Source organism: Sprattus sprattus (assembly GCF_963457725.1).
Source record: "Sprattus sprattus genome assembly, chromosome: 20".
NCBI lineage: Eukaryota > Metazoa > Chordata > Actinopteri > Clupeiformes > Clupeidae > Sprattus > Sprattus sprattus.
Window position 1 is genome coordinate 960001 of NC_137918.1, and position 15000 is coordinate 975000.

The 15000-nt window shown below is 43.0% G+C and overlaps 1 protein-coding gene across 1 annotated transcript in view; it reads left to right on the forward strand.

Moving 5' to 3' along the window:
- Window positions 1-15000, forward strand: part of kcnq4 (potassium voltage-gated channel subfamily Q member 4) — a gene marked incomplete at its 5' end in the record, with an annotated part of 109533 nt that overhangs the window by 89866 nt on the left and 4667 nt on the right. Inside the window, 2 exons of the mRNA XM_080858820.1 lie at window positions 1552-1778; window positions 2579-2678. Coding sequence (XP_080714946.1) covers window positions 1552-1778; window positions 2579-2678 — 327 coding nt within the window. The remainder of the gene's footprint in view (window positions 1-1551; window positions 1779-2578; window positions 2679-15000) is intronic.

Below are 15000 nucleotides of genomic sequence, written 5' to 3' on the forward strand. Positions count from 1 at the left end.
TCCCTTATTGGGAAAATCGTATCCTGTCAAAAAGCTCCCAAATTCTAAATGTGTAGAATTTACGGACATTCTGGGTTTTAACATTCTAATCTGGAACAGTCCCCATTCGCTGTGAATTGAACTTAATGTTCTGCTCTGGTTCAATAATGTTTAGAAAGCTACTTTTACTGCATGAACAACATAATGAGTCTAAGCCTAATCTGAGAAGCAAAGACATTGTTGGATGTTTAGAGCATTGCCTTTTTGCAGAGCAGCAGCAGAAGCTCTTGTTTGCAGTATCCACTTCGCCTGCATCAAAAATACACCATGAGTTCAGGTTGGATGGCAAATACTGAAACACTTGGAGTTCATGGTTTATTTGGTCTGAATGTCAGCCTGGATGGGCCATGCATGGCCTTGAGATTCAGTGTACCAAGTGTCCTTTGATAGGCTCTACATCTTTCAAAGGATGCACTACTTAGTAGTCTTAGTAGGCTACTTAGACTGATGACTACATAGTTAAACCTTGTCCTGCACTGAAGCATGTTATAGTATCTGTGGCATGGATGAGCCGTTCAGAGAATGTAATTGGGTGCATTGATGATCTCTTGTATTGCCTAATGCATTTGCTGTGGAAAACTGATGAAAACTTGCTTCTGGACTGTGCTGCATGTGGTCAGTTTCCTAGAGAAAGCAAATTTGCCCAATTCGGGTCAGATGGAAACAAGTTTTTAATTTAGATTTTTCTGTTTTGAAGTTCTAGGATTTTCCAGGACTTTCATGGACCTCTGAAAAGCTTCCTAAAGAATACCATTTTTTTTTTTACACATATCAACGGCATGCACAGGATTAATTCAGCTCTCTCCCCGCCCCCCCTACACTTCTAGTCCACCTGAGCGCCTCAAGCCAAAATGCGAAAGTCAAAATGCTATTTCTGCAAGCGCTTCCCCTTGCTCTTAAAATATTTATACAAAATGCCGACCGAACATGCCGAGCATATCACAGGACACCATGGGGCATGATGAATAAGATCTCCCTTGTTTGCTCAGCCGTGATCGAATCGGCATCACAGGCCCAAGCACCAAGTGCTTTTGTCAGTGAAATTTTAGCCATGTTCTTTCGTGGACGACAAGAAGTAATTCATGGTGTGTGATGCTTGGAGAGTCTAGATGATCTCATGGAGCGTTAAACTCTTTTTTTCACCTTTTCCGATTGCATTTTGTCTGTCCGCCACCATCAGAAACTAAAAGAATATGTCTTTTAACATATTAAACCCTTAACCCTGAAAACCTTTAACATATTAAACCCAGTCAGTATGTCTGTTTATCTAACCATTCTGTTGTGTGTCGTCAACCTTGGCTAATATGTATGTTGGTATGTTTTTCATACGTGGACAGAGTATGCAGAAGGAGGACCAGTTATACAAAATGAGATTGCATGACTTGATGTAATATATTAATGTTAACATTGACTGGCTTGTGCTTCAGCTGAGAGACAGTGAAATGATCTGTCTTGCATGATTTACTCATTACTTCTTGGAATATGCACTCACTTGTGTGTCTCTTGTGGCAGTAGTAAAATGGGATTTCGAGACCGGATAAGGATGAACAATTCCCGTTCATCCCAAGCCCTCCGGAACAAGGCCTCACCCTTGCCTCCTGGAACTGATCGGCATTCGCCCAGTCAAGACAATGTTGCCGAGGCAACTAGTCCGGGAAAGGTGCAGAAGAGCTGGAGCTTCAATGACCGCACCCGCTTCCGCACATCGCTACGGCTAAAGCCAAGGCCTCCAGTTGATGGTATGGCATATGGTGTGCACTGCATTCCTTAAAGGTGCTATATACAAGAACAATAAACTTTAAAAAATGAAAACAACTAAAATAATGTGAAGAAACTAGATGATCCACATAGTGGTGTGTAATATGACTGCCGCACGAAGTGAGAGAATGTGCAAGGGTGAAGTAAACCTAGGAAATAGTATTGAAACTATATATAAACATAGAATAATATGTATATATATACGTGTAATTTAACCTAGTAAAGACTGATATATCCAATGTAAGGCTGAAAATCTTTTAAAAAGTTAGAGGATCTTTTGACAAATTGCAAAAAACAATTACATATACAATGTTTTTGTATCATATTTGATATATCAGACCTTTATGATAATTTATTGATCCCAAAATATTAAAAAAAACAAAACATATATTTTGGAACATTTTGGAATATTTAATTTGGGTTGGTCCTTTTCTTCATACAGGAATCTTTTTACAACCTTTTTATTTTGCATTGTTTTGACTTGTTACAGTGCCCCCTGTGGTCAAATTATGCAATATTTAGAGATACAGTACCCCCAATTTACTTCAATGAAATCATTGGTACTCGGTAGCAAACAGCTTGCCAGATTAGCATATATCACCTTCAAAGTACACTCGCTCATGCAAACCCTAACGTACATGCATGTGCATGTTTATCTGACTGCCTGATCATAGTAGGTTCTCTCCTTCTCTCATGGTAATCATATTCTCATGTTAATCTCTCTCTTTCTCTTTCTTTCTCTCTTTCTCTTTCTCTCTCTCTCTCTCTCTCTCTTTCTCAGTGGAGCCAACAGGAGAGGAGAGCACAGAGGATAAGCCCTACTGTGATGTCACCATGGACGAGGTGATCCCTGCTGTGAAAACTCTGATTCGTGCTGTCAGGTTAGTCCAGCACTTCCACAGGTGTCCCGCCTCACTCTGACACAGGTGTCCCACCTCACACTGCCACAGGTGTCTCGCCTCACACTGCCACAGGTGTCCCGCCTCACACTGACACAGGTGTCCCGCCTCACATTGACACAGGGGTCCCGCCTTACACTGACACAGGGGTCCCGCCTCACACTGCCCCCTCTCCCCTCACATGCTGTCAGTTGCAACCCATACAGAGACACTGGCCCTTCTCCCATAACCCCTGGCTCCCCATTTCCAAAACTTCCTGGAAAGTGGAATGAGAGAGTTGATGCGCTGCCTTTACTATAGGTTTCACCAGGAAGGAGGAATGCCCCCTAAAGTTATTTTATAATTAAGGGAATCGTGCTTTATGATTGAGTTTTTTCAGACAAAAGCATTTTTCTGTGAGAATGACAGGACTGTTTCACTACCAGTGGCGGCTCCTGAAAAAAATCTCAGGGGGGGCAATTTTTTTGATAATGATTAAGGCAACACATTCAGTAGGTACATTAAGAAAGACAATTGTATCAGTTTGTTGTTAGCTTATTAACTCATGCAACAAACCTTTTTGACCACTAGATGGCAGCACACAACATAAATATTTCCCTTCTAGCTTCATAGAGTAGCTAGTTACAGGTGGAAAGCTATGGAAGAAAGTTGCATCCGGGAGCCTTTATAAGCAAACATGATGTGGCTCCACATTAAATTATCCCACTTTTTCATTATCCACATGTCTCAAATGTTGTACGATGTAACATAGCTTAACAGGACACATGATATGTCCAGTAACAACATAAAGGAGGGGGCAACATATAAGTCAAAACCAACTATATCTATTGACTGATCTTGAAAGTATTGGCTTACAAAAGCAATATAAGTCATCACATAGAAAATAACTCTGCTAGCCACGATTTTCTTTTCTTCCGATTTTATGATGTATGATTCCCCCCCCCCTTTGTAGAAACATGTTGAATGGATACATTTGGTCTAGGAAGTCCTAGTTGTTTTGTTGTCAATTTATCTTCATAAGTACACCGACTAAAAAGAAGTTTATTTCAAAGAGCTTTTGTTGCACTGAACGTTAGCCATCTTGCCAGAATATGCCTTGACCGAAGCCATATGACGTTCTTACACGCATATACGTATGATGAAAGCATGGAGGGGCAAACCCTCCCTGAAGCCATAGAGAATGCATTGAGAGCCCTGTTTTGTGAAAAAAATTGATTTAACATCAGAGTCAATGAGAGAGGTCTGGGGCGATTTCCATTTCTTCCCAAATCGCCCTAAAAAGGGAAAGGGCCATTGAAGCACGACCATTTTGCTGACTGTTGCCTGATTGGACAATAACAATCAGAGGCAGAGCAGACGGTCTAGTGGTAAAATCCGACAGAAAAAAAAACTCCTTTTCCCAAAGGCAGTGCTTTGCCCCAATCACCCTTATGGACAAGCCTTTTCACTACCTAAAAAGTCTAACAGGCTTGTGTCCCTTAAGGGTTAAACTGTGAAGCGAATGTTAATGCCCAAGAACAATCCCATTTACTGTACATAAACTCTTGTTCAGGTAATTATCATAATGTTTGTATTTGTATATGTGTGGGTATTAGGGGTGTTAACACTCACAATATAAGAAATCCATGTTTGAACCATAGCTGAGTTTGGTTAATCTCACAGTTCTGACCCCATCACACAGTGGGTTTGACACAGCAGGCTACTGTCAGTCAAGAGAGAAGTGGGGCGTTTTGGTTTTGTTGTAATAAAACAAGTCAACAATAAAAAATGCACACATTCAGCAGTTTGTACTCTGCAGATGTAAGCCCTATACTAAAGAATAAGCTTCACCAAATCTCAGTTCTTGGGGGTTAAGCACTTCTCTGAATTGGCAGGTAGTTGAAAGGATATCCGCCAATTACTACCTGGCACTGTGAAAACAACCAATTATCGGAAACAAAGAGTAGCATTTTTTTTCTGTTTCTGAAACAATGCTGCTGGAAACCTAAGTGATTCTGCATTGCAGTCAAGTTACTGCATATTATTTTGGGAGCTATTTTCCTTATGTAATTCTCCCCATGTAATATCTGTAATCCATGATAATGAATGCATCGGGCCAAGTGAGACGTGTTAGTGCAGCTGTTAAAACAACTATATAGTTCCATAACAGGATGGGGATCTCAGCAGCATTAGTAGTTCACATGTTGGGAAAGGGAGGTTCTCTCTGTGTTTGTGTGGACTGTTGGGGGTGTAGGTGAAAGAAAAGGGGTGTGTGTCATTTTGTCTATTTCTGTGTTGAATTTACTATACTATGTATAGTATTCTACAGAGAGATATATAGTATTCTACAATCTATTAATTTAAGCAAGGTGTTCAGCTATTACATCCCACGTGACAAAAACAGAACTACTAGCACAGAGAGAGAAAGAGAGAGAGAAATACCCACTCACAAACACGGACCAGTTTCATAACATTTCACTGAGGGAGGCAAATAAAATAGAGAGTGCCAGCAAACATCTGGGTGAGAGGCAATGGAGGCCAGAGTCCCTGGGGAGGCTGATGGCATATTGAGGCAGATTGCCTGGATGTGAGTCATCTCCTACTACTTGTGCTAGCCGTGTAAGCCTCTAAGTTTTCATGTGTGTGTGTGTGTGTGTGTGTGTGTGCGACTGATTGCGTGTGTGAACTGTGTGTCCACTGGGCATATGTGTGTGGTGTGTGATCTATCCATGTTTGTATGTGTGAACGCATGTGTGAGCATGTCCTGTGTGTTGTTGTGTGGAAGTGCTAACATGCCAGGTTGGCAAACACATGATTTTGCTCGAGCTCACCAGTAGCGCTGAAGCGTGCAGTGCACTCTCACGAGACCTCAGATCACGAGATCGTTCAGATATTTCTGAATTTGCTGACGATGAAATGCGCATGTTTTGAGTTACCTTCCCACTGAGACTATTTATTGTCTTTATTTGTTTGAGGTTTTGTCCAATATAAGATACTGCTCATACAGGTAATACATGAAACATACATTGATTTGCCATAGAATTACAAAGTACCTGTTTTTTTTACTTCACATCATACTTATAATACTGTATTTACTCAAAATCGATGTATTTATGTATTCAATTCAATTTTATTTGTATAGCGCCATAACAATACAATTGCCTCTAGGCGCTTAACAGAGCCCAGAGCCTAGACCCCCTTAGTGCATGCACAATGGCAACAGGGGCAAGAAAAAACTCCCTGTTAGGCAGGAAGAAACCTTAAGCAGAACCACGGCACATAAGGGGGGACCCATCTGCTTGAGGTCGGCCGGGGGCAACAAGGGTTGTACACAGCCAGCATTTGGTCGCGGGACATAGTATATACACAGACATCCGGTGGTAAAATACATGATACAGGCAAGACCGGTTTACTGTACTAATAGGGTAACTGTTACAGGGGTAAGGGACGTAGGGACAGAGAAACATTTCAGTGGTGGCAATAATGTATATTGTATATAAATGCTAGCATAGGGTACGGGGTAGAGTAAGTGTACGGCAATGCAGTGGCGGTGGGTGCAATTGGCCGAGGGTTTCTCCAGGTAGACCAGGTGGAGAGACTACAGCAGCGTGCCATGGGGAGATGATCTTGATAGTAGGGAAAGAAAAGGAAGAAAGTGGGTGGGTAGAGTTCAGCTGTCCATATGCGTAGATGAGGAGTGCTGGGGTTGAGGAGCAATATTTCCATTTCCATCAGCGATTGGGACATGCTCGGTGTAACCAGCGAGGATGCTGGGGAGTCTACGCTGAATGTCACGGACCCTGGCTCCGGGGAGGCAGTGGACCTTGCAGGGGCCACTTGTTGAAGGGGGGATGTGGACATCTCGGGGAGTCGGGGAGCAGGGCGGCGTGGGCGATGCTGGTGTTGCTCTGGAGCCGGTCTGCAGGGGCGTTTCGGGGCGGGCTGAGGAGGGGAGTCATCAGGCCCAGGAGGCTCCTCCTGATCCATCTAACAAACAGGAAATGACGAATCAATCTGCAGGTCTGTCAGTCAGCAATCAGCACAAACAAACACACAGATGAAACATTTCACCAACCAGGGACATGTCACCTGAGTGTCGGTTTGCCTGTTGCAAGTTGCGGTACTTAGATAAGTATAGTTTTGCTGGCATTGAGCATTTTGTTTTCTGTTGTGTTCTGTTTGCAGTCAGGAATCAGCACAAACAAACACACAGATGAAACATTTCACCAACCAGGGACATGTCACCTGTGTGTCGGTTTGCCTGTTGCATGTTGCGGTACTTAGATATGTTTAGTTTTGCTGGCATTGGGCATATTGTTTTCTGTTGTGTTCTGTTTGCCGGGGCCGTACATGCATTTACTCGGCAAACAGGAAACACATTTGATGTTGCGGTACTTAATTGCAAGTAATATTTTAATTTAGATTTTTATTCGAACATTAATTGTGTTCGGATATGTCTGGGTGGCTGGTACAGCAGGTGATTGGTTTGTTGGCGCAATTACTGTTGGCTATAGGATGCACTAAAGAGGAATGTCTTAAGTCTTGATTTGAATATAGGCACGGTGTCTGCATCTCTGACGGAGGCAGGGAGATTGTTCCAGAGGAGAGGGGCTCGGTAGCTAAAGGCTCTGCCTCCTATTGTGGTTTTTGATATTCTTGGGATTACCAGGAGGCCTGCACTCTGGGAACGGAGCAGCCTTGGAGGGCAATAGGGGATATATATAGAGGATGTACCTGCTGTGCTGACAAAGAGAAAACCCAGAGACACTTAGGTTCTTACTATACATCTCCAGTGTGCCAACTGGAGTTCCAACCCCACAATACTGATTAATTACAGTATCAAGAGGGTTTGGTATATTTATACTAAAAATACATAGAGTGTGCATTAAAAAAATTAAAAAATAGATTTACACAGCTTTGCTTCTTTGGTTACAAGTTATTATATAAATATATAATATTTCCAACTTGAGTAAGGTAAACGACAACCCCTGGATTACAGAGGTATAGGCCTACTAAGGGGGAGCCCAAAGAGTAGCTGCACACACTCCAGTCCCAATGCAGTCTTTAAAATGAAATGCACTATCAACATTTTACTAACACAGTGTCTTCAATCTTTCAGCACAACATAAGACATACACAATTACATTTATTTTCCAAATATTGCTAGTTAATGCGTTAAATAATCAGACCTTTGTGAATACTGTTGGGTTCTGAAGCCCAGTGGTGTTGTTGGGGACTGAGTCATCCCTCACCTGGCCTGGCCCAAACGGGCCAAACGTGTTAACCGGCACGAGGGCTGCGGGCTGCTGAGACGCACAGGTGCATGGGGACAGCCCGCGAAACGGGGCCACGGTCGCAGCCCTCCTCCTGCCGCTAAGATTGATGTCCTATAAATAAAAAAGGCAAATTTTAGCATCATAGCGTCGTAGTGCTGAGTGTTCACTTTGAAAGGAGGCCCGCCGTTTATCAGCCTGGCCATGGCAGAAATGTGTGGAGTTTGCTGTTCGAGCCAGTAGACATGGGCAGAGGTGTGCAAACTCAAGCAAGCACTCCCACAAAAGAACAACAACAACAAAAAATTACAAAGTGCACCTCCTTTTTTTTATGGAACAAAAAAAATGTGGTTCTTTTTCTGGCTCTGTTATTGAAAGTGTGATTTATTCATAAGAGGTTGCATTGTTCCCCTGGCCCTTAAATCATTTCCTCGGTTTTCCAAAGGAAAAGGGGGAAAATAGGTTTACGAATGGTATTATTAATTTACAGCGACGCAGACCTCTCCTCAGACCTCCATGTCTGGTCCTCACTGGTTTGTTGTTTTGTAAGCCTTGATCCTGGCGAGCTGTGAAAGTGGTTAAAGGTTTTCAGTAATGCTCAGCAAGAGGAGGTGAGTTTTTTTGCTCACATCAATATTCAGAAATGATTGAATGAGTGTTCTGGATTGTTCCTTCTAAATGTCTGTATTCTGATTTTAGATGGCACTACTAGCCACTTAAATTAAATCTATGGTAACCATCAATTGCAAGCACATGCAAATACATTCTACCTATCCACACTGAAGCATATGTTTTGTGCTGTCCTTATTTTTGAAGTGGCTTAAAAAAAATGAGTTTCTATATAAGGGATATGCTGGAGACCCATGTGGAGTTAACTAGACGTAACGCAAAGCCTTACAAAATATGACCGCCAAACTGTTCAGTAGGTTTTGGCACAGAATGAGTCATGGTTGTCAGTGTGTTTGTGTGTTTTTATGTGTTTTGTGTGTGTAAATTGGTTTGTGTTTCATTTTTATGTATTAAAGGAATTATTTGTGCATGAGTACATATGTCTACTGTGTGTGTATGTGTGCATACGAATGTCTACTGTGTATTTGTGTGTATCTGTTGCAGTTTTGACCATTATAGTGCAGTTTTGACCATGTCAGCCAGAGATACCTGCAATTACATCACCTCGTATACCTTTTTCATTTTTAAGAAGGTGGCGCTATACATAAAATGAGTGGTTATGGGATGGGTTGACATGGCCCCTTTAGACAAACATACAAAAAACATGTGGCCCTCATAAGCCATACAGTTCTCGGGATATTCGTAGAAAACTGTGTCAGCCCACCTACAGGCCAATTAGTGTACAGTCACATAAAAAAAAAATATTGTATGGCCCCCCCATGGACAAAATTGCACGAAACTCGGCATGCATTCAGAGGGTCTCATAATGATCTACCACTTTCAATTCGTGCACTTTCGACAATATATGCATAAGTTATAAGTGACTGGAGTTCTGAAGAGTGCATAGTTTGAGGGTCTGCCACGCCCACACCCTTCAAACTTTGTAAAAGACTCTCATAACTTTTAATTCCCCATTGCAGAAGAGTAACCTGACCACGTTTGAAGGCATTACCATTAAATCTGTAGGAGTACTTCAATCACATGCGAGGTGTGGAAACAAAGTGAAGTTTCCAACCACCAACAGGTGGCGCTATAGGTGATATCAGTCAGGCATACGTACGCGTTCAGGCCGGATCCAGTGTCCACCTTCAAACATTGGGCCTCATTTATAAAACGTACTTACGCACAGAATTGATCTTAGACTGTGCGTGCGATCAAATCCACGTCTAAGTACAGATTTATAAAAATCGTCTTAGACGTAGAAAAGGACGTATCTCTACGTCTGGTTTTAGTTCGTGTAAGTACATTTCCTTGTGGCAATACTGGAGTACTGCAGGAATTTAGAACTCAAAGCGCCGACACGCAGTTTCATTATCATCATCGTGCACCACCGTCACCATTAGGGCGAATGTTTCGCTCAATAAAATCAATTAAACTATTAGAACAATTCACACATGAATGAGATTCACGTCTAATAGGTATTCCGTTTTTATTTCACAAGTGTAAAACATTTCGCTCAATCTATAGCCTATAGAAAGTCTAATAGTGGCTTAGTTTTCATTAGGAGATATAGCTGCATTGGCGTTGTTAGAGGATATTGCCAACTGCGCAATAAGGAGAGAAAGGGTTTTTTCGTGATCGCGCACACTTTTTGACACAGGATGATGTATGGCTGATAAGCAGGTAGGCCTACAGCTTGTCGAGAGCGTTGTGCCCAAATAGCCTCTCGTCTACAGAGGCGCACCAGATGCAACCAGGCCATACACGTTCAGGTTTTGTCTGTTCTTGGATTCCTGGCTACAGGAACGTTCCGATGAGAAATTGGAATTCATTTAGCAGAATTTTGCCCGATGTTCTTCGCAGTATTATCACTTTATATGCCCGTAATGTATTAGATTTCCATACAGTGCCCAGGAAAAGTAATATGTGTAAGAGGATTTCCTGCGTAAAACAGGGTTCCCAATGTATTTTCATCCAGATTGCGCACACTCAAACAGCCTAGGAAGACCACTTTAATACAGCACATGCCCGTGCGCGGTTGGTAGTGGAGCACAGCAAAGGCATGCCTAAGGGAAGGTGGCGATGGCCAGCGAGACTCCGATGCTGGAGCAGCAGTGCGACAGTTGCGGCCGCTGGTGCTTCGGAGACGTGCCTTCTACATGTCAAATACTTTGCTTTTGCCATTACGCCACCAGACAGGCTTTTCTAACGATGTTTTGGCCCGCATCTGCTGTTCCATCAGCAGAACGTCAATGTCAGCCTCACTTTAATTCTTCTGTTTACATGTTTCTTTCTTGCTTGCCACTGTCACAGAGAGTTTGTGCATTGAGGATGCGCTCTGTTTGTGCATTGATAATATGCTGATTAGATTAAATAGGGGCGTTTTGAGGGCGGAGATTCAGTTGCGCACAATTTCACGACCATTTGTGATTTATAACCGAAGGATTGGCGTACACGTGTTTTTTGTGTGTACGTCTGTTTACTGTGGATCTCACTTACGCTCATTTCAGGAAATGTCTTAGACAAAATGTAGGATGGTTTCTACGCAACGTTTTATAAATGAGGCCCATTGTCTCTGGATCAAACAATGGGCCTCATTTATAAAACGTTGCGTAGAAACCATCCTACATTTTGTGTAAGACATTTCCTGAAATGAGCGTAAGTTCCACAGAAACGAACGTACACACAAAAAAACACGTGTACGCCAATCCTTCGGTTATAAATCACAAATGGTCGTGAAATTGTGCGCAACTGAATCTCCGCCCTAAACACGCCCCTATTTAATCTAATCAGCATATTATCAATGCACAAACAGAGCGCATCCTCAATGCACAAACTCTCTGTGACAGTGGCAAGCAAGAAAGAAACATGTAAACAGAAGAATTAAAGTGAGGCTGACATCGATGTTCTGCTGATGGAAGAGCAGATGCGGGCCAAAACATTGTTAGAAAGCCTGTCTGGTGGCGTAATGGCAAAAGCAAAGTATGTGACATGTAAAAGGCACGTCTCCGAAGCACCAGCGGCCGCAACTGTCGCACGAGCAGCACCAGAAGGTGCATCTGCGGCAGCAGCACCTGCTGCTCCAGCATCGGAGCCTCGCCGGCCATCGCCACCTTTCCTTAGGCATGCCTTTGCTGCACTACCAACCGCGCACGGGCATGTGCTGTATTAAAGTGTGCTGTATTAAAGTCTTCCTAGGCTGTTTGAGTGTGCGCAATCTGGATGAAAATACATTGGGAACGCTGTTTTACGCAGGAAATCCTCTTTCACATTTTGCTTTTCCTGGGCACTGTATGGAAATCTAATAAATTACGGGCATATAAAGGGATAATACTGCGAAGAACATCGGGCAAAATTCTGCTAAATGAATTCCAATTTCTCATCGGAACGTTCCTGTAGCCAGGAATCCAAGAACAGACAAAACCTGAACGTGTATGGCCTGGTTGCATCTGGTGCGCCTCTGTAGACGAGAGGCTATTTGGGCACCACGCTCTCGGCAAGCTGTACCTACTTATCAGCCATACATCATCCTGTGTCGAAAAAACCCTTTATCTCCTTATTGCGCAGTTGGCAATATCCTCTAACAACGCCAATGCAGCCATATCTCCTACTGAAAACTTAGGTACTATTTTCTATAGGCTATACTAGATTGAGCGAAATGTTTTACACTTGTGAAATTAAAACGGAATACCTATTAGACGTGAATCTCATTCATGTGTGAATTGTTCTAATAGTTTAATTGATTTTATTGAGCAAAACATTAGCCCTAATGGTGACGGTGGTGCTGACGAGGATGATGATGAAACTGCCTGTCGGCGCTGAGTTCTGAATTCCTGCAGTACTCCAGTATTGCCACAAGGAAATGTACTTACACGAACTAAAACCAGACGTAGAGATACGTCCTTTTCTACGTCTAAGACGGTTTTTATAAATCTGTACTTAGACGTGGATTTGATCGCACGCACAGTCTAAGATCAATTCTGTGCGTAAGTACGTTTTATAAATGAGGCCCAATGTACGCAAAACAGTTATAAGAGACTTTGTGTTTTGTGGCAAGCACTAACAAGTTGGCGAGGTTTGAGGGTCTGCCACGCCCACACCTTCCGACTAATGAGAAAATCCAATATAACTTTTAGTTGCCCATGGCTGAAGAGTAGCCGGACCACATCTCAAGGCGTTACCATTAAAGCTGTCGGAGGAGTTCGATCAGATGCGTCGAGAGACTTTTTGGTGCATCCAAGCATGATGAAGACGTGTACCGAATTCCGTCAAGCTACGCCAAAATAACCCCAATGCGCAGGTTTTTTTGCAATGTTCTAGGGGGCGTTACAGAGCCATTTTGCTCCATCCATGGACAAAAACTCTACCAAAGATGGACGGTTACAGGCTTGATGTCCCTGGCAAATTTGGTAATTTTTTGAGCACTTTGACATATATTCGATTAAAACACCTCATTTTTGCTTTTTCATTTTTAACTAGGTGGCGCTATACATGTAATGACATGGTTATGGTATGGGTTGACATGGCCCCCTGACACAAACATACAAGAACAATTTGGCCCTCCAAGGCCCTACGGTTCTCGGGATATTCAAAGAAAACTGTGCCGCGCCACCTACAGGCCAGTTGGTGTATAATCATATAAATCAATTTATTGCATGCCCCCCCGTGAACGGAATTCCAAGAAACTTAACGTGCAGTAAGAAGGTGTCATAATGATCCCACACCTCCGATTTCGTGCAGTTCTGACCTTGTCAACTTACAATTAAAATGTTTTACAACACTCCATTTTTGCTTTTTCATTTGTAACTAGGTGGCGCTATACATGAAATAAGTGGTAGTGGAATGGTTGACGTGGCCTCTTAAGACCAACATACAAAAAAAATGTGGTCCTCCTAAGCCTTACGGTTTTCGACTTATTTACAGAAAACTGAATCGCCCCAGCCTCTTTAAAAGGGGTCCAGTCCGACGGGGGTGCAACGGATCAAAACGAAAATCAATGGTTCCACGCTACATGCCCACCAAATTTCCTGCACCCCGGTGTTTCAGAGTCCCGGGAATCGTTGACAGAAAAAAAAAAACTACTAAACCTCTCGCGTGGCGGTCATAATAAATTGTTTACACCAGTGTCTCCACATACTTGATATAAGGCATATTTCAAACATGTCATCAATTTTATTTATGGTTCTGGTTTATCACCATGCCAGTTCAGTAAGTTACCAATAAACTGCACAGGAGGGAATAGAGGAGGGGAGTTTTATGGATGAGAGGTGTAGGTGTCATGAGGCAGTGAAGCTGGGGCAAGTGGCAGAGAGGATAAGAAGGAGCTTTATTAAGCTTCATACGGCTCGTAGGCATTAGTGGTGAGAAGGAGCTTTATGAAGCTACATACGGCTTGTAGGCAGAGTGGATGAGAAGGAGCTTTATGAGGCTTCATACGGCTCACAGGCATTAATAAATGAGAAGGAGCTATATGAGGCTTCATACGGCTTGTAGGCATTAGTGGATGAGAAGGAGCTTTATGAGACTTCATACGGCTCACAGGCATTAATAAATGAGAAGGAGCTTTATGAAGCTTCATACGGCTCGTAGGCATTAGTGGATGAGATGGAGCTTCATGAAGCTTCATACGACTTGTAGGCATTATAGGGTATGGACAACGTCAAGGTTAGACCAACTCCCCCTCGGTAACGAGAGAGACTCCCACCACAGCTACTGAGGAGAGTCAGCGCTTTGCAGAGCGCCTCAGGAGGTGGGAAATAAATGGGATTTGTACTTTTCTTTCCTCTCTCTCTCTCTCTCTCTTTTTCTCTCATTCGTTCCTTACCCTTTTTTTACCTACACCTGAGACCCACCCCAGGAAAATATGCAGGTAGCTGCAAAATCCCACAAAAACTCACAAAAAAACACACTCTGCGGAAAAGCCAAAACTCGAGAGTCATCAAGAAACTTGCGCTCGTTGGAGCCTGATGCGACTTCCGCAAACAGCTGTGGACATCTCTCTTTTTCATTGCTTTCTCACGACAGCGGCAAGACAGCTTTGCCACAGTGCAGAATTGTATGGAACAGCGGCGGTTCCCCCTGCATCAGACAAAAAGGCAACCGTACAGAGTGGGCAGGTGTGTAGCAGGAACTTCTGACAAGACAAATCTTGATCACACTCTCAACTGTGCCCAGAGCAGAGGACCCATTCTCGCCAACAGCAAAATGTTCTTTGGCTTGGGAAAAGCTCTGGTTAGATACTGTGGCTTTAAAGAAACATACAGGAGCCGAGCTTAGAGGTACACTGTCCCAGACAGGATGTGGGCCTTGTTACCAAATACTTTTTTTGTGCAGTATTGATGTTTGCTCATATATCAGTGCTTCAGCAAGCCACTACGTCTTCGCCCCTCCTTACAGTTTTGCCCCCTACTGGTCTGTGGTGAGTGTGCAACTCTTTTCTCCTT